This window comes from Struthio camelus, chromosome 18, assembly GCF_040807025.1.
Source record: "Struthio camelus isolate bStrCam1 chromosome 18, bStrCam1.hap1, whole genome shotgun sequence".
Taxonomy (NCBI): Eukaryota; Metazoa; Chordata; class Aves; order Struthioniformes; family Struthionidae; genus Struthio; species Struthio camelus.
Genome location: NC_090959.1, coordinates 18,659,434 through 18,683,648, shown reverse-complemented (window position 1 = coordinate 18,683,648; position 24,215 = coordinate 18,659,434). Strand labels below are relative to the sequence as shown.

Genomic DNA, 24,215 nt, shown 5'->3' with positions numbered 1-24,215 from the left:
AGAGGAAGTCCAATTAATCTGTTGGGGAGAGACCTACTGTGTAAAACCCAAGCCATCATTAAATGTTGAGAGAGAGGGCTAACTTTACAATTGCCAGACGGGATGATGGCCATCTTTGAAGGAGCAGAACCCAAGATTCCCCCAAGTCTAAATGAGGTGCCCTCACAGTTGTGGACTACCTCCCCTACTGAGGTAGAGCTCCTAAAATCTGCTGAACCAGTACAAATTGAAGTCAAAACTAATAATTTCCTGGCTTTAAATCAATATCCATTGCCAAAAATGAAAGAAGGAATAAAGCCTATATTGACAAATTCCTTAAGCAAGGAATTCTTGTAGAACGTAGCTCACCGTGTAATACGCTCATACTCAATTATAAACCAAGCTAAGCTTGGTCCCGATGGAAGGCCTATTTATTGATTTGTGCAAGATTTATGGGCAATTAATCCAATTGTATTTGCACCCCATCCAGTAGTTCCAGATCCTATGCAAATAAGTACTGAAATACCTCATGATGCCAGATGCTTTACAGTTGTCGATCTCTCTGCTGCCTTTTTTAGTATTCCAGTTCATGCTGACTCACAATTTCTATTTGCCTTTACTTGGCAAGGCCATCAGCTAACTTGGACCAGACCTCCCCAGGGATTCACTGGGTCTCCAAACATTTTTTGCGTATTCTTAAAACTGATCTGCAGGATATAAGGTTACCTCGTCAGTCTGTGCTGGTATAATACATAGATGATCTTTTATTATTAGTGAGCCGCAATTGTGAATCCTGTATGAAAGACACAATACTTTTATTAAAGAAATTAGCTAGCAAAGGGCACCGAGCATCTCTTGCCAAACTCCAACTGTGTAAAGAGGTTGTTTATCTAGGAAATCGAATTAGGCTAGGAGAACAACAATTTATTAACAACAGGATAAAAATTATTAATAACTTACCTAAACCACAGCCAAAAAAAAAAAAACCACACAGATCAGAGCTTTTTTTGGGAACCGTGGGATTCAATTGCCAGTGGACGCTAGGGTTTGTAAGGTTGGTGAAATCACTGACTGAAGCCATCTGGGATGGTGGAATGGACTAAGGAATGAGACAACTCTTTTTTCTTATTAAAACAGGCAGTGGCATTGGCTCCAGCCCTAGCCCTGCCAGACTACTGTAAACCTTTTACCTTATTTGTTCACAAAAGATAAGAAGTGGCCAGTGGAGTTTTAACGCAAGTTACAGCAGGAAAATATCAAGCCGTGGCTTATTATTCAGTGCAATTAGACCCTGTAGCTCAAGGAACGATATCCTGCGCAGGGTCTGGTGCTGCAACAGCTCTTTTAGTAGAAAAATCCAGATCATTGGTTTTTTTGACATCCACTTACTGTAATGGTACCTCACTCTGCACAATTGCTATTGATGCAACATGGACATTCACTGCACACTCCCCGAGTCCATCAATATGAACTCCTTTTATTAGGAGAACCAAACATTACTTTGAAACGATGCAGTGTTTTAAATCCTGCCACTCCTGCCAAGTCCAAATGACAGAAACCCACATCACAGCTGTAATGGAAGGGGTGATTTCATTTCAGCTACTTCAAGTAACATGTCAGAAATACCTTTGAATAACCCAGATAGGATTCCGTACCGCAATGCCCCTTCCTTTTATTCTGAAGGGCACTGCAAGTCAGGATATGCCACAACAACTCAATATGAAGTCCCTGAGGCTGAACCTCTGCCTGGAACTTTTAGCACCGAAACTGCTGAACTTATAGCTTCAACTCAGGCCTGTTGCATTGCTAAAAGCGAGAGCGCCAATATATTTACAGACTCTTAATTTTGCCTTAGGCATAGTATATGCCACATGACAAATCTGGAAAGAGAGGGGATTCATCAGGACCACTGGCCACAAAGTGGCAAATGGACCTCAAATACAGGAATTATTAGAAGCTCTGATTCTTCCAAAGGAAGTGACTATGCTCTACCATAAGGCCCAAAGAGATAAATCTGGCGAAACCCAAGGGAATAATCTAGCAGATGCAGCAGCTGTGTTAAAAGGGCCCGAGTTAGAGCATGACGTTTTCACCAAATGATTGGAAGCAGCTATATGAGAAAATCACTCCCAAAGAGAACATGATTGGGAAAACATGGGAACAACCACCACAAGGGATAGAATACGGAGAGTAAATGGAAAATCTGTCCTACCACGCCATGCCTTAATCCTAGCTGTTAAATTCTTCCATGGAAAAAGTCATGGGAACATCAAGTACCTAGTGGATCAAATATCACAATTGAGGGGTGCACCTGGATTATTACAGGCAGCAAAACAGTTTACTTTTGCCTGTCTTCTGTGTTCTCAGTATTGATCCCATCCTGTTCCATGGACACAAACAAAAGGTGGGTGACCTTGGGCTCTGGTTCCCTTCCAGAGGCTCCTAATAGATTTTGCTGATTTACAAACTGCAAATGGAATGAAACACCTTTCGGTGGCGATGGACCAGTTTTCTCGATGGGTGGAAGCCTCCCCCACTAGAACTGGAGATGCTAAAAGAGTGGTGAAAGCCCTATTGAAACGTGGCCCTTTTGCCACGTTTTGGCATCCCTGAAGTGATAGGCTCCAACCAGAGCAGTCGTTTCACTGCCTGAATTTTACAACACCTGTATCAAGCCTTAGGGATCATGGCACAAACACATAATCCTTATCCACAACAATCAGCAGGACAAGTAGAACACATGAATCAAACTTTGAAAAATAAACTGGCAAAGGTTTGCCAGGAAACGGGACTTAAGTGGCCAGAAGCCCTGTCACTGGCACTTTGGAATATGTGTCACACACCTATTTCAACCTTAGGTTTAACATCCTACGAAATTCTATTTGGCCAGCCAGATAGAACTCCTTGGATCTTTGTTTCCCCTCACAAGAGTCTTTTGGAGACGAACAGGTGACCCAATATGTGATGCAATTACAAAGTCAGCTACAACCCATGCATCATCACATTAAATTGTCCCAACCTCTGTCAGCTGTCTCCCTAGTTAGCGTTCCTGTGCTAGCTCTTGATAGCAACCTTCAATTACGGAAAACTGCTTGTGCTTCAGCCAAAAGCATTAATCTCATGTCAACTCTAATCGCTCAATTAAAGGATGAACTAACAGCCACTAAGCAGGGAATATTACAAAATAGAGCTGCCATAAATAATTTATTGCTACGTGTTAATCATGAGTGTGAAGACTTTGAAGGTAAGTGTTGTTTCAATTCGACTGACCATAGCCAATCCATAGAAGAAAACCTTAAGAAGCTGGAACATCTGGCCATAGATATCAAACAAGATCCTCCAGTGGCTGAGCGGTAGACCAGGTTAACCACCTGGTTTCCTAGCCTTACTGCAGTTGTCAAACAATTTTTAGCATCGATAGGAATGATCATCATTGTAATACGTGTAATCCTTAGCGTTATAGTCTACTGCCTGCGTCGTGTTGTGCTCTGTTATCGAATCAGTATGAAGAACAGAAGTATTCTGCCCCTATATAGGGTGCGGGAATGCACAAAACAAAAGGAGGGAACGCTGAGATTTGGGTTGCCTCCATCTTGCTTGGGAAAAATCACCATTTTGTGTAATAGCTGCCAGTGCTGATTCACCATGTTTGGTAACCTTTGTTAAGGATGAATAACAAAAACTTTGTTGTTTGTTAGGCCTGTGTGGCAAAGAAAGAAGAAATGACCTTATACAGCTGAACATTTAACAGCTTCCTTGCAGGAGACAACCAATCGCAAGTTTGAAATCTATTTTTTTGCCCCATATTAGGGAAGAACTTTATAAAAAAAAGAAAATTGAATATGTATGATGACCAGCTGTGTATAAGCTGAAGGCTGTATCGGGATGAAGGGTCTCTCCTGCAGGAGAGGCCATTTGGCCTGACAAAATAAACTGTCCATAATTCCTTGTGCTTGTTCTGCCTGATTTGTCAACAACTGCCATGCCATGCCCGCGAAAAGAAGTAACTTCGGTGGTCATATCAAAATATGACATAATTCCTAACAACACACAGTATTTTGGCTTAATGGATTTCCAATTAGGTAACTGCTAATTAGCCTAATACCTTGGATACAGCTAGATTCCCTGCAACAACCAAGTCCCATATGTTTCTGGGAGCTAGCACTGAGGAATTAAGACACAAATTTATGCCACCCTAACACTTTGGGTATCTTACTTAACTCAGACCTCTTTTGCTCCTTTGAAACTTCAAATTCCTTCGAGCCACAGGAACACTTCCAAAGGGAGAGGGGGAAAAAGGGGAGGCATTCAGAATTAAACTCAAGTAAATGCTCTGAGAGAGCATTATATAGACCATAACAGTGCATCAGAGGAAGCCACCCTGGTACCGCAGCTTTATCTAGTCTCCATTTTTAAAAAGTAAACATTAAGTTCTACACTCAGTCTTTGAAAAATCCTAGGAGTAACCAAAGGCATTGGTCAAACTGAGATTTATCGGACAGGGTCTATCAGTGTTACCAGCACTAAACTGTACTGGGTCAAATTGTAATTGTTTCGGTTACTGTTTCACCATTAGCTAACATTCTCCACAGATAGCTACAATGGGAACCAACCGTACGGACAACTGTGTTGTCAGAGGGATTATTTTACAACAACAAAAATCAGAAAACCATTAATGTGGACCTAAATAAGACATACACCAACCTACACTAAGGCTATTTTAGAATTCTTAACTTCAAAAAAAAAAAAGCTACATTTCTACCATAGACCTCCACCTCAAATTAACAGCTACAAAGCCTTCAGTCTCCAACTCATGACTGTCTACAAAAGATTACTTGTCTGTATCCCTCTAAACCCACCTTCCCCAAGTCTCCACGTACTAAGACTGGCTGAACAGGCCATGGCAACGTTACCACGTGACCCCACTGTACTTCTGTAGCACCACTGATGAGAGCGCTCCACAAATGTTTACTCTCACAACACTTGTGAAGCAAGTGCTAGACCCCTTTTCACAGGGGAACGGAAACTGAGGCACAGAGGTGATTTGGCTCCAGTAAGGCAGCAGCAGTACTCGATAAAACCCAGATCTTCTAACTCCCAAGCCTGAGCTTTATCTTGCACTCTTTTTCAGGGACCACAATCCTCCTGAAAATACTTGGCACTTAAAGAGAACTTACGGTCAGTTTTAGACAACAAGAAGCTTCTCAGCCTCTCCAGGTAAAATGATTAAGATGAAGGAGAAGAAAGCTGAGCAGCTGCTTGATTGTAATCGTTGACAAACCCCATATAATGAGAACTATATAAACTATAGCTTATAAACTACATAGTTTATAGCTTCCTAGAAACGACATGATTTAAAATTTCCTTTCTATCTGATCCCATGCCAGAAGTATGGGAGAACCAAGAAGTCGGACAGAACAGTCTAGAAGTCACTGTGAAGAGTAACAAAGGTCTGGAAACCAGTCTGCCACAGGTCAGCTGAATGTTCTACACGCTGCAGAACAACGTTAACATTGAGTGGTCCCTCAATAAGGTACCAAGCTCAGAGTTCTGAGAACTATCAAGCCTGATTCTCTTTTGGTCAGAATTCATCCCGTAACCTTGGTGGGTAGTCCATGCCAAAAAACGAGGAGGGTTTTCCATGCACATCGCGCTCTCGTTTCACAAAGGCGGTAAATGAAGAGACACAGTTCCCAATGAAGTGATCGGACTGGCCAAGAACATACAAGTCAATCTGGGCCACTTCAGGCTGCAAGCTTACAACTTTGATCTGTAGGGAGAAATAAGGAAATTAAATTAATCCAATCACCTATTCCTATGATCCAAAACTCTTGGCACAACAGTAGAAATGGGAACATAAATTTACAACAGGAAAGGGAATGGACTCCGTCTTAAGTTGCCCTACAACTGATTTATGAACAAGTCAAAACTTTTGAAAATCACTTATATTGTTTGTCTTTATTCACCACCATGCCTTCAACCTCTAGGAAAGGGAGAGTTCTCCAAGGAGTTTTACAGTTTCCTTTTTATTGCTATGAACAAAACTCACTTCAAGATGCCAGTATTTGTCTATGGACTCGTGTGGCATATTACAAAAGCCCCATAACGTATAAGACAAAAATAAGGCAGTCAGGATCCAATTCAAACCCTTATTCTAAAATTTGCCTTTATTCTAAAGCTAGCGTCATTTTATCTTACACCAACTAGTCCAGGTGCCCAGCCCATTCGCCGAAGAGACAGACATGGGTTACCACAACTTGTGTTTTTCCCAAAAGTCTGTTTTCTAATTTAACTCGACAGTTTTCTCCATTGCAAAAATCCACTCCCTACCTCCCATTGCACCTAGTTCAACTGCTGCTTATAGGGAATGCTTTCTTATAAGGGACATGAAACTTTTTAGATACCTAATAGCCAGAGGATTAAACTGAAACAGAGCCAGAAAACACCCTGACACATCTATCCCAGTGAGAAAAGGGGCTGAGGTCCTCAGAGCAGCCAGTTACTTATTTTCATTTTAGTACAAGGTTCCACATGTCTTAGGACTCTATCCCTCAGTATCTCAAAGGACAACCAGCATGCCAACATCTGCTCAATCCTTTGACGCACTCACTAGGTGCTTTTATTTTATTGACGCACTCACTAGGTGCTTTTATTTTTACTTCAACAATAGGTCACGTTGATATTTCCCATTATCTGCTGAACATAATCTCAATTTCACTAAAAACGCATCACATAGCTAACTGTTTGCTGCCTGTGGGAGCAATAAAGCAGAAGCTGAGGAGAGTCTTTATTAAAGAATTCCTACTAGAATGAGTTTCTGAAAGATTTACCTTTCCTTGGAAGAACTGCTGTATTTCCTTGGTGTAGGGCTCAGAATCGGTAGCAATATAAACAGATTTAGCTTCTGTCTTTTTGACCCAGAGCTTGAGAGCACGTTTGATCTCTTTGAGGTCTGGCAGGCACATGTCCATGGTAAGAGACACAGCAGCGTTTCGGTCATAGCCCACACACTGAGGTGAAGCCATGAAGTGAGGCCCAGCTGTCCCATCCTTTAACATATTACAAGCATTTTTCTATTGGAAGAAGAAAAAACACCATGTCTGAATGCAACAGCTACAGAAAACAGTATCAGGTCCCTGCTCTGCTAGCAGAGTTACAGTCTGTTTTAAATATGAATCCCAACAGCATTTCTCATACACAAACAGTCAGTTACTGAATGCAAGCTGGGTTTAAGCTTTCACCCCAGAACGGGAGTCCCTCTTTTGATAGCCTTTTCCACAAAAGGACAGCCAACCTATGGCAATTGCACGAACTTCATCAACAAGCATTACACAGGAGTCATACCCAGTCTGAGCCGATCCTCAGATGGATTCCTACGTAGGGCCTAACCAGGAGAGAATGAATATAGGCTTCTCCTTTCTTCACCATTTCATCAGCCCACACAATATACTTATGCAGAGGTCGATGCTCCTCTAAGACTGGAAACTGGGCTGGTGCTCCAGGTAAGGCAAGTACAGGGTGCTCAGGTGGTGGAAACCTAAGAATAAAAAACAGACAAGAACACAAGCTTTCAGCTTGCCTGCTGAACAGCTTATGGCTCGCTATAGTATTACACAGTTACAACAAAATTGTAAACTATGTCTTGCACCAGGGAAATGGCTTCTTCAGCCCCCAATTCTTGCAGCTGCCTTATGCCTTACACCCAGCTTTCAATGCTCCATCTACATCCTCTATCTTTCCGCTCCTGTTAGGACAAACACATACAAAACTGAGCACCTGAGTTCTGGCCTGAACCCTGGATACTAGTTGGTCCTGTTTAGAAAGTGACACCATCCTTAGCTCCATACTGTGAGTCTGAAACCTTGCACAAAATATGCTGCACACTGATTTTTTTGAAGGTTACAATGGAAATTATGAGGTACCCTGAAATATACAGCACTTTACAGAAGACGGCATAACGATTTGGATTCATGTGAACAGAAGCAAAACTAAGATACCACTTTTTACCTCAGACTGGGTGACAAGTGAATTAATCTCATTTGATGGACAACACAAAGATAAGAATCTGGCACATATAGCAATGAGCTAGCAAGCAATGAGAGCTTATGTTTTTCATCCCAGGCTACAGCAATTCTGTCATCCAATCCTGCTGATATGATCAAAGTCACTTGTGTCTCTGATAGTGTGAAATAACCTGCAAAGGTTCATGATCAGCAATTGAGAACCAAAATCTTTTTGAAGAGTTATTAAACATTCAGTCAATAAACACAGTCATCAAATGTTATTACCGGCTCAGAAATCAATCAGCCTAACAGAGTACACACCTAATATTGTCCACAGGAAGAGCCTGTTCAAGCCAATATTTCATAAAAAAAAAAAAAAGGTTTTTAATTATATTGCTAAATAAACACTTCAGTCTCCTCCCCCCAAATGATGAAGACCCTGCAGTGACAGGCACAACTGCTCTCAAGGGTTATTTTAAATGTCTACACCTGCACGCTAATGTCCTCCCAACTTTAGTTTACTACCTTTGGATCCAATGGTCCTTGTATGCGGAACTGAACGAAATTCCTTTGAAGAGCTCAGACTTATCAAAATCCACCTTGAACTGACCCCAAAACGGACCAAACGGGTTTCCATCCTGCAAAGGAAATATAGGTGTTCATTCAGTGCATGCGCAGAGCCTGACAACACAGATCTGACAAGATCCTAGGCCATAAAGCTGAAGAGTTCTGCAGGCACTCTTTCTGTTACAGGAAGAAAGAGTACCAAATATAACAGCCTGCTCGCCATCCATCTCCATAGGAAGGAGAGGGTGAAATATATTTAAAAAGTTTACTGCCCTAAAAAAAAAAAAAAAGCTGTCCTAAAAATCTCAAATACTACAGATCTCAAACTTTTATTTTAGGGAGGTTGAGTCAAAACCAGTTGGACAACTGTAGCATGGACTGGAAATGGGAAAAAAACAGTAGTAGATAAGCTTTTTGTTACAGATTTATTTGTCAATAAATCTGGTGATAAAGTGAGGCATGAAGTTGACTCAAAATAAGGCGCAGCCAGCCGTACTGATAAGCAGTGAAAGGAACGCCACAGAGAATGATTTTGAGCACGCAGTTCCTAAGCAGAGTCACAAATGAGTGCCAGCCTCAATAAGTCAGTCACTCTTTTCACTAAAACTAGCAAAACCAAACTGGGCATGTAGGGAGGGAGGGGAAACTTACCTTCATGGGACAAGTACTTTTGTCCGCGCTTCTCTGAGCTGCTGCCTCGAAGCAGTAAGCCACTCGCTTGCCCGGAGGCCAATGGACGGGCGCCAGCTTCTCCATGAACTCCTCCAAGCTGACAACGCGGTGGTACTCCAGGAGCGGCTCCAGCTTGAAGTACTCGGTGTAGGAGACGTGCAGCTGGGAACGGCAGGGACAGCCTCATTCACGAGGAGGGGGCAAACCCCGGCCGCGCCCGCCAGGAGCCCCCCGCCGCCCCCTCCCCGTTTCCCCGGCCCGGGCGGCGCCCCGCGGGGCTCACGTTGGTGTAGGGCGGGCGGTGGTGGCGGTACTCGATCCAGGGCGGCACGGCCAGGGTCCGGTTGAGGGTGCGGGCGAAGGCCAGGGCGCCCAGGAAGTGCTCGGCCTGGTTCCCGAACCGGCCTGCAAGAGGGGCGAGAGCAGGCCTCAGCCGCGGCCCCCGCGGCGCCGGGCCCCCGCGGCCCGCCCCGCCCCGGCGGGAAGGCCTCACCCATGCAGGGGCAGTAGAGCAGGTAACCGGCCGGGTCCCAGGCGGGCCCCGCGCCGCCGCCCGCCGCCGCCGGCAGCGGCGGCAGCAGCAGCAGCAGCAGCGCCAGGAGGACAGCGACCGGCGGCGCCGCCATGGCGGCGGAGGAGGGAGGCGGGCCCGTCCCGTCCCGTCCCGGCATGCCCCGGGGCCCGCCGGAACGGCCGCTCTAGCGGGAAGCGGCCACCATCGAGGCGGAAGCGGGAGGGCGAGCGCGGCGTCACTCCCACAATGCCCCGCACAATGGGGCCGCCGGGGCCGGGGCCGCAGCCGGAGCCGCGCCTGGCGGCGCCCGGGGCAACCGGGTGAGTCCGGGGAGGGGGCGGAAGCGGGGCGGCGTCACGGCGGCCTCCTCCCCTCCCCTCAGCTCCGCTCCGCGGCCGGGCGAGGGGGCGGCGGGGCCGCGAAGGGCGGGCGGGCGGGGGGGGGGCGTAGGCCGGGCCCGCCCCTCCCCCCCCGGGTGCGCCATGGCGACGGGGGGAGGGGCGGGGCGGGGGCACGTGCGGCCCCGCGGCCGGGCCCTGCGGGGGGGGGGGGAAGAGGGGGGGCTGGCGAGTCCCGGGGCAGAAACCCGCTCGCCCCCGCCGCCGCGCCTGGGGCCGTTTTGCAGCGGGGGCTGCTCGGTGCCGCCCGTCGCCGTGGCTGCTGGGCTGGGAGAGCGCCGAGAGGCGGCCCGGCGGGGCAGCCGCCCGCCGCGCAGGGGGCTTCTCTTCCGAGCCCCGGGGAGAGGGGCAGCGAGTTGTTTTTCTTTTCCTCTCTTTTCTTTTTCCGTTTTGGTTTTGTTTTGGTTTTTTAACTTGAGATCTGAAAGCAAACGTGAAGCAGGTGTCCGAACTCCGTAGGTGACCGCGCAAGTGGCGAGCAAGGGAAGGCGATGAGGAGGCTTGAGTAGTTACGCGCTGTTCAGTCGGAAAAACGACGGGGCTTATACATAAGAAATTACAAATCTAGAAAGAAAGTCACTCACGGCAAGAAAATAGTGGTTTTCATAGGGGAAATTAGGGATCGAAATGATGTGTTAGTCAGCATGGACTACTATTGCAGAAGTGTAATAGAAGCGGTTAATGCAAGCCCTGGATGCGTAGGCAGGTAGGAAAGCGAGTTTTACGTCCATATGTTGCGTTGGCAAGGGTAGTACAGAAGTATTGCTAGGTCTGGTGTTCGCTCCTAGTAACACTAGGTCTGGTGTTCGCTCCTTTTTTTTTTTAAAAAAAAAAAGGATATTGGAAAACAGCAGAGGATGTAAAAGAGAGTCACAAAAATGATTTGAGATCTAGAACCAATACCTTATTGCCAGAGATCAGAGCTGAACTTAATTAGAGCACTATGAGGAAAAGCACAGAATAAGTTCAGTATAACGTATGAAAGCTTTGAAAGATGACCTCTGATGAATGTGGTGCAGCCATTTAAGGTGTTACAGTCACTGGTCAACATGTAGCAAAGTCAATAAAAGATAAGTGACCCCAATGCCTCAGCCCAGCCGATGCCATGCCTGACCCTTAGGCTGTCCAGAAGGTGGGTTTGAGCTATGACACTGGACTGAAGTTGAGTTCCAGTACTCAGCTGAGTTTCCATCCTGGATTCTGTTCTCTCATTTCTGCTACACAGCTAGTACCTTCTGCTTTATCGAGTTTAAACTTTAACAACTTATAACACTGTAGCAAATCTGACTGGGGAACTGATCTGGCTGGGAGAGGAGAACTTAAAGAAGAAGTTAATTTTCAGCTAGATAAGTTCTTTCAGCCATGGCACTGTGCAGATATACAAATAGCTGTGCCAGCACAGTGCAGAACCCAGATGATCAGGACTGCGCGGGCACAGGAGCCCACAGGCCAGCTTCCCAGTCCCACCACAAAATGCAGAAGCGCAACCGTTCCAAGAGCCCTATCTCAGAAAGAAAAGCCACCGTACTGGCAGCTCCTTAGCAAAGGCATAATGAGATGCAGCAGGTAGAAGCCAAGGATAGACAAATTCAAATTAGACGTGAGAGATGCCCTTTAGAGAAAGAGCTGGGACTGTTTAGCCTGGAGAAAAGATGGCTCATGAGGAATCTTTATCAATGCATATAGAGATCTGAGGAGAGGTTATAAGGAAGACGGAGCCCGACTCTTCTCAGTGACAGGCTGAGAGGCAGTGGGCACAAACTGAAACACAGGAAATTCCATCTGAACATAGGAAAACACTTTTTCACCATGGGGGTGATTGAGTACTGGAACAGGCTGCCCAGAGAGGTTGTGTAGTCTCCATCCTTGGAGATATTCAGAACCTGTCGGGACATGGTCCTGGGAAATCTGCTCTGGTTGACTCTGCTTGAGCAGGGTGTTGGACCAGGTGAGCTCCAGAGGGCCCTACCGTCCCCAGCTGTTTTGTGATTTTTGTGAAAAGAGAAACTGCAGCTCCACAATACAGGAGGTCAACAATTAGCCTTCCACGCTAATTGTCCCTTCCTCCCTACTGCCATGTGTCCATTGCATTGAGATTAGCACAACTGTGCTGTTATTCAGATCAGATAATTGATCCAGGCTCCTTTTATTTTTTTCCTGATTATTTTTAATGTGGATCAGGTCCACAGTTCCCTGATCTAGTTCTCAGAACAGGTCACAGAGTCTTCCTCTGCAACAGAGGGAATGGTGCTCTGCATCACCAGAGTGATATCTAGGTGCAGAAATTATGCAGCTATAAGCGCTACATAATTGAACCGTAATTTGAGAATGATTAAACATTGGCACAAACTGTCAAAGCTGGTGGTGTGCCCTCAATCCCAAGATCTTTCCGTCAAGGCTGAGTGCTTTTTTGTGTTATGTACTTAGACATACTATATTGTTTTCTATATGAGAATAAATGGGTGGAATCTTGTACACAGCCTATTGTCCATCACCTGATATGATCTCTTCTAGCTTTAATTTGCACAAACTTGATATATATAGAAATGAAATATTTCATATTAATTGGCAGCCGGTGGGAACACAGCATTCAGATGGATGATACTTTTTCTTCCAGCTCTCTCTTCACCATGACAACCTCTTAACCTCTGTAGAACTGAAGAGGAGGAAGATTGACCTGGTGATGGGAGTTTTTTGTAAGAGTAAGCTCTGAGATTGGTGGAGCTCTTTGGGCTAGAAATATTTTCCAAGGACTAGTACTAAATCTTTTATGTTGAACAGGTTTCCCAGTGCTGGTAGAGATTCTGTGATCAAAAAGATGTTTTCTGAACAAGTACAGGTTAAGGATATCAGGGATTTCCAAAAAATAGTGGCTGCATCTCTCTGGTGGCTCCAGAGTTACACTCAACAGTGAGCACATTGGAAGCATTCTTTAGGCAAATGCTGCATAAAAAGCTTAGTCGAGATCTTTTAAAAATAAAAATATACATCATGCAGAGAGTTTATTAGCCAAGCATGAATTATGTCGTTAATGTTCCAAAGATCTGTCGCTATTCTTATGCTATTACTTTTTCAGCTGAACCAGCTTGCAATGGAGTTTCATTGATCCTATGCAAAACCTTCATCTGTATTTTTTTTCCTTATTCCACAGCTGTTAATGTCCTATGATATGCATTTAGAATTAGAAACAGACCCAAACAGTTAGCCATTTTTATTCCTAGAGCCTTAAAATTTTAAAGGAAGGTTCATGAAATGTTATAGTAATCGGTTACAGGGAAATTATTTCTTAACTCATTTGTGAGTACTTGGGTTTCTGCTCTGAAGATTATAGTTTATATGCCTTAATATTAAAGATAGCAACATTCAAACTTTGTCTTCTTTCAGGTGGCTTTGAAACTGGAACAGATGGCTGTCCTTGTTCAGAACAAAAGAAGCAAGTACCTGGAGAAAGTGGTAGAGACTCTCAGAATGTGTGCAAAGCTCTGAAGCAGGAGATAGAGAACATTTCAGTACCCATCTCATACAGAGGTGAAATATTCATAGCCGTAGACACCTGCAAAGCAAGATTGCTCTGAAACACAGGACGCCTGCATCCTGAGAGGTAGAAGGAGCCATCACATCACACTATGATCTCTCAGCAGCAGTTTTAGTTCTTTCTTTGTTGTGCTCTCCTCAAGTAGGTTCAGTCTGCATAAAATTAAATTCTCTTTTGGATGGTCATTTTGAAACTTCATACTTAGTGAAACATTTTCCTAGAATCATCTCATTTCCCAGTGTTTTCACACTGAGGGAACCATTCATGGTATTGCGATTGATGGTGTAGTTACAGTTATTGTTATTTCATCTATTCTTGACGTTCAGTAGTATACTTTCTTAACGGGGGTAGGTTCGTTCCCTCGTAGTTGCACATCCTGCCCACAACTGGCACTCATGTTGATGTGCAGGCAGGAAGTTCCTCTCTCTGAAGCAATCATGGAGAAAGAAAGAGTCTGAGGGTTTGATGCTATTTTAAGAAGAGTTTCTCAGGCAGCTAACTTTAATGAAAGAGATCTATTCTGAGGTTTTTATTCCAGCTAACTGCTTACCAGTTCAGGTGCTGGTGGAACCGTATAAAAATGCAGGACTTTATGCACAAGACAAGTACAACTTAAGAACGACCTGCTAAAAGCGATTAATATAGATGTTCACCAATGTGAAAGCCAACAGAGAATACCTATAGATGAAGAGGATGTAGGAGGTATATTTTGTTGAGCAGGAAACAGTTTGACCTTCCATATCAATGGATGAGACTGTAAAAGAAGGATATTTGCTCATTACTGTAGAAAACTTGCTAATCCAGACAGGCACAATCTGCCCTGCAGTAGAAAAGAGAAAATACAATGACTAATCATACCTTGAAGAGAAGTAGCATCTGTTACCATCCTGAAAAGGTGCGATGCTGCTGATAGTAGCAGGTTTTCTTCCGCAGTCCTGTTGACCCATATACAGTCATGATAATTCCGATTGGTTTGCTAGGAAGTGGTCTTACCAGTTTACCAGGTTTGTAGCAGAGTAGATGAAAAAAAATTACATGAGAACCTTAGTTTCTCAGAGAAGCTCTAGACGAGAACCCCATATGAACAATGATCAAGAGCAAGTGAGAATTAAACTATGAAGTACATGGGGGGAAAAGGGGGATGAAAAGAGATTCACAAAAAAGCTGGGAAATATGAGGTATTTAGAGCTGCAGAGAGACACCCACCTGCAAAATTTCAGAAGAAAATGAACGCAGCAAGTGAGAGTGGCTCTTGATAGTTGCAACCAAGTTATTCACAAAAGTTTAATATCATTTTATTCAGGAAATCAAAGGAAACAAGGGTTTCTCTGTAAGAGAAGTGATTTAACGTCTTTCTGCTCAGTAGTAAATTATTTCTGCTGTGCTCAGAATGCATCAACTACTGGTGGCACTTCGTCTCGTATAGCGGATAGCCGTATGGATGCATACCTGGGTTAAGCTCAAATCTAGCACTCTCGTGTTAGAAGCACTCTCTAGCTGATCTGCTGTGCCGAACAGTAACACACTTGACTACATTTTATTCCGCAAAAGACAGACATTCTAGAGATGAGTTTCCCTGTCTGTTGTGAATATGCAACATGCAAGACAGGCATCTTCACATATTTATAGTGCTTGTTGAATGCTCATACATTTTTGTGTGCACACGTGAGAGCTACATTGTCTTAACGCTAAGTGTTTTGTGATTTCAGATGAAGATTTTTTGCTATTAAAGCAGTTTTGCCACAGAGGTTTCGACTGACGGCTGCACCAGGACAACATCACAGCAAGACGCCCACAGGCTTGAGTTCTGCTTGACATGGCCATGTTCTACTAGACCTGCCATGACGGCATTTTTCCCCAGTGTCCCCAACTGGATTCAAGATGCAAAGCAGGAGGAGGAGGAGACAGGCTGGAAATTAGTCCCCAGGCCAAGAGGTGAAGAGACCGAAAGTCAGGGAAAATGCCAATGCGAAATATCGGAGACCTCCTTCCCTAATGTGGACAAGCTGAGAACTCACTCGCTTTCTCATACTGAGCAGAGACCATACAACTGTCCTCAGCTGCACTGTGGCAAAGCCTTTGCTTCTAAGTACAAGCTATATAGGTAGGTAACTGCTGAGTGCCTCTGCAGAACAGTTCTCCCCTACCAGAAGAGAGGGGAAAACCCCTCCATGATGTTTTTTGATATAATTTCTGAGAAGGTGGAGGAGGGGGAATGCCCTTGTTACCTTGCAAAGCAGTTGAGTCCCAGACATTACCATACTTGGCATCTGTTTAAGCATCTTCCAGAGAACCTCAGATAATACCTTATCCTGAGCTCAAGATATTTTCTGTATTACTAAGGAAATTGAAGCATAAAGTGAAGTTCACAGATTAAAAAACAAAAAAACAAAAAACAAAACCTCCCCCCACAACCTGAAAAGAATAGTACTCATATTGCATAAACCCTATCTCTGTAGCTGTAATCACAGGAATATTTCTATGCCAGTTACTGTTCTAGCATGAAGAAGTAGAGCTGCCATTTGTGTATTGAAACGTAGCATTAAAAAAAAAAATTATAAGATCACTAGGAACTTGAAGACTAGATGAACCACGGTTTCATAGAGTCTTAAGATACCAAGGTGAAATCAGTCCACAGTGGCAGTCAACAGACATTGCCACAATCTGATACCTCTCGATGAAATGAAGCTGTCTCATCAGTGGACAAGCATTTATTGTCATAAACCGCCAAGGTTGCCTTTGTCATTTCCCCTTTTGGTAGCCTCAACAGAGAGAACAGGAGCTGAGTAGAAGACTGAAGCATTCAAGTGCAGAGGTGATGCATTCTAGGCAGGACAGGCACTGCTTAGACAGACTCTGTAGCTTGCTTGAAATGTTTTGCCTCTGTGCCTGGAGAATCACTGCTGCCCATGCTGTCAGTTCAGCCTCTTTTTAGTAGCATTAAAATTCCAGCTGGGATTTGTGTGCCATTGAGTGTAGAACACAAGGAAAATCTTGAGAAAGTAGCGTGTGTTCTCTTAGGGGTCGGACTCTAGTCTAAACTCTCCTGCTTTTCTCCCAAAAGGCATATGGCCACTCACTCTGCTCAGAAGCCTCATCAGTGTATGTATTGCGAGAAGATGTTCCACCGGAAAGATCACCTGCGCAACCACCTCCAGACCCACGATCCCAACAAGGAGGCCCTCCACTGCCCTGAGTGTGGCAAGAACTACAACACAAAACTTGGCTTCAGGCGACATCTGGCCATGCACGCAGCTGCCAGTGGTGATCTTAGCTGTAAAGTATGCCTCCAGACATTTGAAAGTACGCAAGTCCTGCTGGAGCACCTCAAAGCTCATTCTAGGCGGGCCTCTGGTGGAGCAAAAGAAAAGAAGCATCCCTGTGACCATTGTGATCGGCGCTTCTACACTCGGAAAGATGTGCGGAGACATTTAGTAGTACACACGGGGCGGAAGGACTTCCTGTGCCAGTACTGTGCTCAAAGATTTGGGCGGAAAGATCATCTGACCAGGCACATGAAGAAAAGCCACTCCCAGGAACTGCTGAAGATAAAGACAGAGCCAGTTGACATGTTGGGTCTCCTAAGCTGCAGCTCATCTGTAGCAGTGAAAGAAGAGCTGAGTCCAGTCCTATGTATGGCATCCAGAGACATGATAGGTGGTAAGAGCTTCCCTGGCATGTTGCCTGTGGGCATGTACAGTACACATCTCCAAACCATGCCAAGCTCAGGGATGCCCCATTCTTTGATTCCTAATTCTCTTCCAATGGGAATGAGCTATCCTCTGGAGTCTTCTTCTCCCATCTCCTCCCCACCGCAACCTCCTCCAAAGTATCAGCTTGGATCTACCTCATATTTGCCTGAGAAACTACCCAAAGTAGAGGTGGACAGCTTTTTGTCAGACTTCCCTGGCAGTCTGTCTCTCTCATCTGGTGAGCCTCAGTCCTCTTCGCCTCAGCCACCCCCTCTGGATGAGGCTCTGCTTTCCAAGAGCCCTGCTAACCTTTCAGAGGCTCTCTGTGCTGCTAACATGGACTTTTCTCATCTTCTTGGCTTCCTCCCCCTAAATCTTCCTCCTTGCAATCCACCTGTATCTTCAGGGGGATTGGTCATGGGCTACTCACAGGGGGAGACCCAGCCACTGCTTACCACTTTGCAACATCAACCTCAAGAATCTCCTGGAACTGGGGCCTCACTGAACTTTGGTCCCCTTCATTCATTGCCCCCTGTTTTCACCTCCAGCTTGAGCACAACCACGCTGCCGCGTTTCCACCAGGCATTCCAATAAGCTGAAAATAGCGCCGGAGAACAGATCTTTCAGTCACCCTTTTGTGGAGAGCCTTAAAAACGCACAACTCTTAACTTCCCTTTGGGGTGTGAAAGCTTCTCAAAGCTGTTTCAGACAGGAGGTTTCTGATCTCTGGAGGGAGCACTTGTAGACTGGAACAGCAGGTATCCCCATGCAAGTCCCAGTCCTGTACAGTGAAAAGATTTCAGCTAATAGACTGGATATATTTTATCTAATTTTTAATCTGTGAATCAGGAGCCACACTTAGCACTGACCTTCCCCGAGATCCTGGAGCTGTGTTCCTCTTTGGGAAGGGACTGACCCTGAGAAGGAGTTGAGACTCTTCCATTTTGCGCTAAACTTTTGAAGAGTCCAGCTTCCGTTTCATATTTTCACACTGCAGTTCTAGCAAAATGGTCAATACCTCCACATGGAGGAGGAGAAGGAGAAGTCAGGATACCTGCTCTATATGAAGCCAATGGGGAAGAGGCTTGCCCTTCCCCACTACCTCTCATCCTATCACCTAATACAGCTTACTCCACTTAGTACAGCTTACTCCACATCAGTGTTAAGCAGCAAGACAGTTTACACGGTGAATTCAGACACATCACCTCATTTTTCTTTACAGAGCCATTAGGTTAAACTCATTACAGTGAACATTGTTTACACAACATAAATCTGTTTCCACCATTACAAAAATAGGAGGCACCATAACACACTGGTTTTATAGCTGGTGTAGCTAGAACACTGTTTACACGATGAAGTCAGGTTGCACTGATTTCTCTTCACTTTCAAGTTCTTCCCCCATGGGGAAATACACTGCTTTTCGGACCATTTCAGCCCCTGCCACTGTAAGTGGCAGTTTCCTGCATATGCCCTCTAGCTATCCATATACATCAAGCGGATGGAACAACTCTCACAACTTAGCTTGTTTTTTGTGGTGTATGGATAGAGCCTTTTTAAATAATGCCTAAAGGCAAACAGATCATGCGTCTGTTCTGGAAACCAAAGCGTGTGGAAAAGCAAGGTGAGGAGCTAGGGGCTAGCACCATCAAGTACTGTCATACCAGAACTGTATGAGATCAGACTTCAGACACCTGCTCCATAGATTACCTTGAGATGAGGGACAGCATATGAGTGTTGTTTTTTTGTTTTTTTTTAAATAACCACAACCATTCAGTGAGGTCAGAACCCTTCTGCCTAAGCTCAAGCGATACATTTTGACCTCCATTCTAGGGTGATGACATCCAGGAATCAGGAGGAAAAAATTGGTCCCAGCTGCATTTACACTTTGTCACCGTATTTGAAACATTTTCCCCAACACTAATAGTTTTAACAAAAGCTGAGGGTTTGGGCCTGCAGTTGCCTTTCCACTTAAGATTTGAAGCCACAGGCTTTTTTGTTCTCTCTTCCTCAAGCCTTGCCTCCTGAACTCTGCTTCCCTTGCTCACTGTACCAGCTCTTCAATTCTTTTATGGAACGTTTACCTACTGATAGCAAAAGGGTTAAACTGTTAAGTGGCAGTGAGCTGCCAATATCCTGTTCTCATTTTCCTGGGCACTTGTACTCAAGATAGTAACACATGAAGGTCAATCTTGCTATACTTCAGTGCATGTTTACGAGTATAGACACACAGATCTTCACGCCTCAGCATGCAGGAATCATCATAGGCCAATATAAGCCAGGAAATCTATCAATATTGTTTTCCATAAATTTAGAAAATGCAAAATCTACCTCTACTCTGTTATCTCAGCTCCTTCAATGAAGCCAGATACTGTCTTCCCTCCTTTCCCCAGAATACATCCATTTCAGTTAATGCATATTACTTTCTGCTGAGCCATTGATTCCACAGCATGACATTAGCTGTGCTTTCTTTGTTCATAGACTTGTCCCCCTTCCATTTTACTCAAGAATTTTATTTTTAATTTAGTTTAGTAATTCTTCCCAGAATAACTATTTAGTGATCCATTGATTCTCCAAAACATAGATCAATTGTTTTAGGTTAGCCAGCAATGCTGCAAATACTACTTTTGTATCAAAACGTAATATAAGATTTATTTACCTCAGCAATATCCTGTGGCAATGATCCCCCTGAGTTAAATGCAGTACTTCCTTTTCTCCACTGTAAAATGTTGCCTTTCAACGTTCAACGAGTGCCTTCTTGTTCTCTAACATAGAAAAGGTAAATAGGGCATGTCAGCTAGTCTTCTGTTTACCATCATTAAATACCTCAATCCTGTCTTCTGTTGCTTTTCTCTTTGCAAAGTCAAGAGTTTCACAAAGTTATCACTTACATGCAAGCCTTTTCCATCTTCAGTTGAGAGGATTTTTTTTTTGAGCAATTAAGTGGTCAGAACTGATCACTTACTGCAAGTGAAGATGTATCAGATTTATGCAATGCCATCATATAGGTTTTTTTTTTTTCTCTGTTTCGTAACATTCAGCTTTCTTGCTTTTTGCCTGCGTTGTACTCTGAACAGCTGTCATTGGAATTTCTTTAGCAGTGGTAGCTAAACTTAGAGCCAGACATCTCTTTCCTACCAGTAGTCTGTCAAAGAATAAATGGAATTCATTTCACTACTATTTGCACGTGTGATTTGCTTTCCACAGCTATTCTAACAAGCAGACTTAAGTAACATTTGTCAATTAACCTAAAGTTTAAACCAACAAAGGGACCACGTTCACAGAAAGCAAGCTCATGCTAATACCAAGCATTTGCACTGGAAGCTGGATTTGAGTTCCTGCTCCCCAACAGAACTAATTATTTGCAAATATTTTCTCAGCCAGTCTAAAGCTAATGAGAGAACTTCCATTCAAAATACTGAGTACTTAATTGACACAATAAATTATTTCTTGAAGTTGAATCAGTGAACAATTTTCAGCTAGTTCATAAGATAAAATTTTGAACGTTTCAGCTGTACCACTTCAGAATCTAAATTCATTAGGAGATATACACTGAAATTCAATAAATTATTATAAGAATGATTATAAGTCAGCTTAGACAAGTTCTTGCTCGTGCAATTGTAGAGGACATCTAATGTTAAACTTACCACATTGTGAGAATGATTGCTGTAGCACAGTCTGAAAAACTGTACTGTTTGTGTTCGTGACACTCGTGCATGATGAAACAGCATCCCATTGTGCTCATTATGGGATTAAAAAAAAGTAAGCTTTATCCCAGCTTTTTTTTTTATTACTTTTTAAATCAAGGCTTAGGGATGTGTAAGTCATCATGCTACTTTCTATCATAAGCTTATTAAAATAGGGAATGGGAGACCGTAGGGAGTGGTGGGTGAATATAAAAGTCTTCCTCAAACAAAGGCCCAAAGCATCGATGTTGGTGAATACAGCATCAGGTATTATATTTGCATATATGCATTCTTGTTTTGCAGATCATCTGGGGACCAAGAGTAGGGGGCTCTAGGGTGCAGGATATTATTGCACTTCACCCAGGACAAATACAAGCTAAGCCATCCTGGGAGACACAAAATAGTTTGAATGGAAGCAAGGCATTTTTAAAGCACTATTTGAAAGGCTAAATGAATAAAGGAAGGTAGACTTGTTTTTACCCTGAGGTGGGACAGCAGAGAAGCTCTGTGATATTTGAGACACTAAGCATCAGTTGTTTGAGAGCGCAAGACAACTCTGAGAAAGAATCTGTCAGAACGGATAAAACTCATCTGTAATAAACAGTATGCAAGTAGAAGCATCACAGTCTTTTCCCACTAACAGAGTACAAGGCAAAAAGACTCCAAAGATGAGTATTACAAGTGCTAAATACAGGACTGCTTCAGTGGGAGAGCCCCGTGAATCATCCTATTATATCTTTATTCCAGGCACAGCTTGTATCAGAAAAGCGTCAACAAATTGAGCCTAAGAGAAACAGCTACAGCAAATAATTGGCCAGAAGGGTTTAGCTGAGTAAAGAAATATTTTAAAAAGTGTGTCTGACTAGGGGGTTGAGATCCATAGGAACTGTGGAGACGAGATAAAATTTAGAGAGCAAGTCTGTGAAAGGACGGGACACAAACAGCATTTGTAAGTCAGAATCTCCCTACGTTCTCAAAAAGGCAAGGGCATAATGTCTCGCTAGAAATGAGGATCGTTCCAGCTCGCTCATTAAAAGACATATAAGCCATTCGCATGGCAGCAAAGGGTTAACTCCTCTAACCATTCCTTCCCAGGCTCAGATTTCTAGAACTGTGTGAAAGTCTGAAGATCTTTTCCCCCATGGGATTATAGCTGGCTCAGAATTCATTTGTATGAAGGAACAACACGTTAACTTGCATTCGTTTCCACTGATTTTCACTTGACAGAATATCCATGTACAGCGTTTTGTTGTCCTGTTCAACTGTCTCACAATAGTGCCTGGCCTTTAGCCTCAAATAACATTGAAAAATGTTGTCACTTCAATGGGGATCCTGTTTTCCCTCAGATAGATTGATGATCCTGGTACTTTTGTTGGAAGCTCAGCTCTTTGTTCTTTAATTCCTTCATTGCTGACAGGTGAATAGCAGCTGCTAGGAAGATTTCCTGCAGTTCATTCTGAAAATCCCCATTTCCTTCTCTGACATTGCATCACCTTTGCAGTCTGGAAAGAATAATCCTGCAGAGGCATTGTCTATTGCCTGCAATTAATTACAAAGAATTCTTCAAAGATGCTTTCCCCAGTCACCCTACCTTCTTGCTTATCCTCTATAAGCCTGGTTACTCAGGCTCACTGGATTCTCCCTTGGGTGCCTATTTTTAGTCAACGGCTTACCCAAGCCCTTTAGATGTTCTGCCACTGAAGGGTGAAGTGCATGAATCCAAGTAAAATGGCTTGATCAGAACCACTTCATTAAAACCTTATGGGCTTCCATCTTTATCCAAAATGTGCTCATTTCCTTTTCATAACTTAGCTCTTGTATTTTTTCCCCATTCTCAGAGATGAGAACTGACCTCTAAAGCTCTAAATACAATCACACCCGAGACCTGCATGGTATGGGAAGGCAGTCTGGTTTAGCCAATAGTATGTCCTTGACCTTGGTACCCCTCCCAAACTTTCTTTCCCTGCAAAATGCCACAATAATACTTAATCTCCTTTGTAAAGCAACTGAAACCTACACACAGAAACCCATTATTACTCCTGACACAACTTTGTTCTTATAGGATGATCCCTTTATTTCCTGTTCCTTACCTTTTTTCCCCCACCTGCTCCCCAGTGTCAGTAGATTCCTCTCAGGTGCTGCTGTCCATGCTGCACAATGAATTCACGTATAGCTGCATTAGGCTTACCTGCGCGTCATGTCCCATTCCTCCCTACCCCCCAGAGCGTACTCACTTTGTTCAGGTCAATAACAAGAGTCTTTCAGGAATCATTCCTCATATTGCAAACACGTTGTGGTCCCACTGACCTGCAGAGGTAAGAACGCCCGAGGCATTTCCTTAGTGGACTCCACGTGACTTGCAAGCAGAGCCACCTCCAATTCCACTGTTACACAGACCACTTACTACTGAATGCTTTAGACCTCTATAGAAGCAGGTCAAGCAAAAAAAAAAAAAAAAATCTTTGAACTGGTCATCAGAAAGTCAGACCCTGAAAAGATCATGTCCTGCTTCTCACAAATCTACATCATGGCATTTTCTTACTTTCCTATCAACAGTAGCTTTCATTGCTTGCATATACAAGTAGTCTTATAGGAAGAGACTAAAGTACCTTCTACGCTGAATGCTCCTATTTGAAGCTAGGCCTTTCCATTAGTCTCTAAATGTCAACACGCACAATGAGCATACATGACAGAAATAACTTCTGTATATTGAGAGATCACATGAGAAAAAGCAGCTTGTGATAGTGACAAGGAAAGTTAAAGGCATTACAAAAGATAAAGAATGTGAAATTTGGAATCTATTTTTTTTAATTATTTTTATAAAGGTCAGCTCTTCATTTCCAGTTAGAGGAACATAATCCTCAACATGAAAGTTTAAGCATCTTTGTTTAAAAAAAAACAAAGCAGCAAAAACAAAAAAAACACCCCACACATTTTGACAATTATCTTCACCTTCATTCTCAGCGTTTATTTCATACACTGTCTCTTTCTCTGAAACTACGATGCAAGCAGACAACCAAGTCTAATGCAGAAGATACTGAGATAATAAAAGGAAAGCTCTGTATAAGAGTCTACATTAGAGGAACAGCTACAACATTTTATCACTCAGACAAGGGGTCCTGGCTGGTTTAAGCTTCCAGATGAAATGATCACTTACTGGCATCTGCCTCAG

At 43.7% G+C, this 24,215-nt stretch overlaps 2 protein-coding genes across 4 annotated transcripts; one reads left to right on the top strand and one right to left on the bottom strand.

The window, feature by feature from the left end:
* Positions 1-720: 720 nt before the first annotated feature.
* Positions 721-10,063, bottom strand: POFUT1 (protein O-fucosyltransferase 1). Its single transcript, XM_068912529.1, has 7 exons — positions 9,715-10,063; positions 9,505-9,626; positions 9,201-9,383; positions 8,508-8,620; positions 7,324-7,516; positions 6,810-7,052; positions 721-5,749 (listed from the first exon to the last, which is right to left on the bottom strand). The coding sequence occupies exons 1-7, from the start codon at positions 9,890-9,892 to the stop codon at positions 5,561-5,563; spliced, it is 1,221 nt and encodes a 406-aa protein (XP_068768630.1). The 5' UTR covers positions 9,893-10,063; the 3' UTR covers positions 721-5,560.
* PLAGL2 (PLAG1 like zinc finger 2) lies at positions 9,923-20,537 on the top strand. 3 transcript variants are annotated; one of them, XM_068912528.1, is made up of 4 exons: positions 9,923-10,055; positions 13,518-13,661; positions 15,378-15,772; positions 16,733-20,537. In XM_068912528.1, exons 3-4 carry the CDS (start codon positions 15,510-15,512, stop codon positions 17,952-17,954), a joined length of 1,485 nt encoding a protein of 494 aa, XP_068768629.1. In that variant the 5' UTR covers positions 9,923-10,055; positions 13,518-13,661; positions 15,378-15,509; the 3' UTR covers positions 17,955-20,537. The 3 variants fall into 3 exon arrangements, with proteins under 3 accessions (XP_068768629.1, XP_068768627.1, XP_068768628.1); XM_068912526.1 differs by having other exon boundaries at positions 13,518-13,734; XM_068912527.1 differs by having other exon boundaries at positions 13,518-13,809.
* The last annotated feature ends 3,678 nt before the right edge of the window (positions 20,538-24,215 follow it).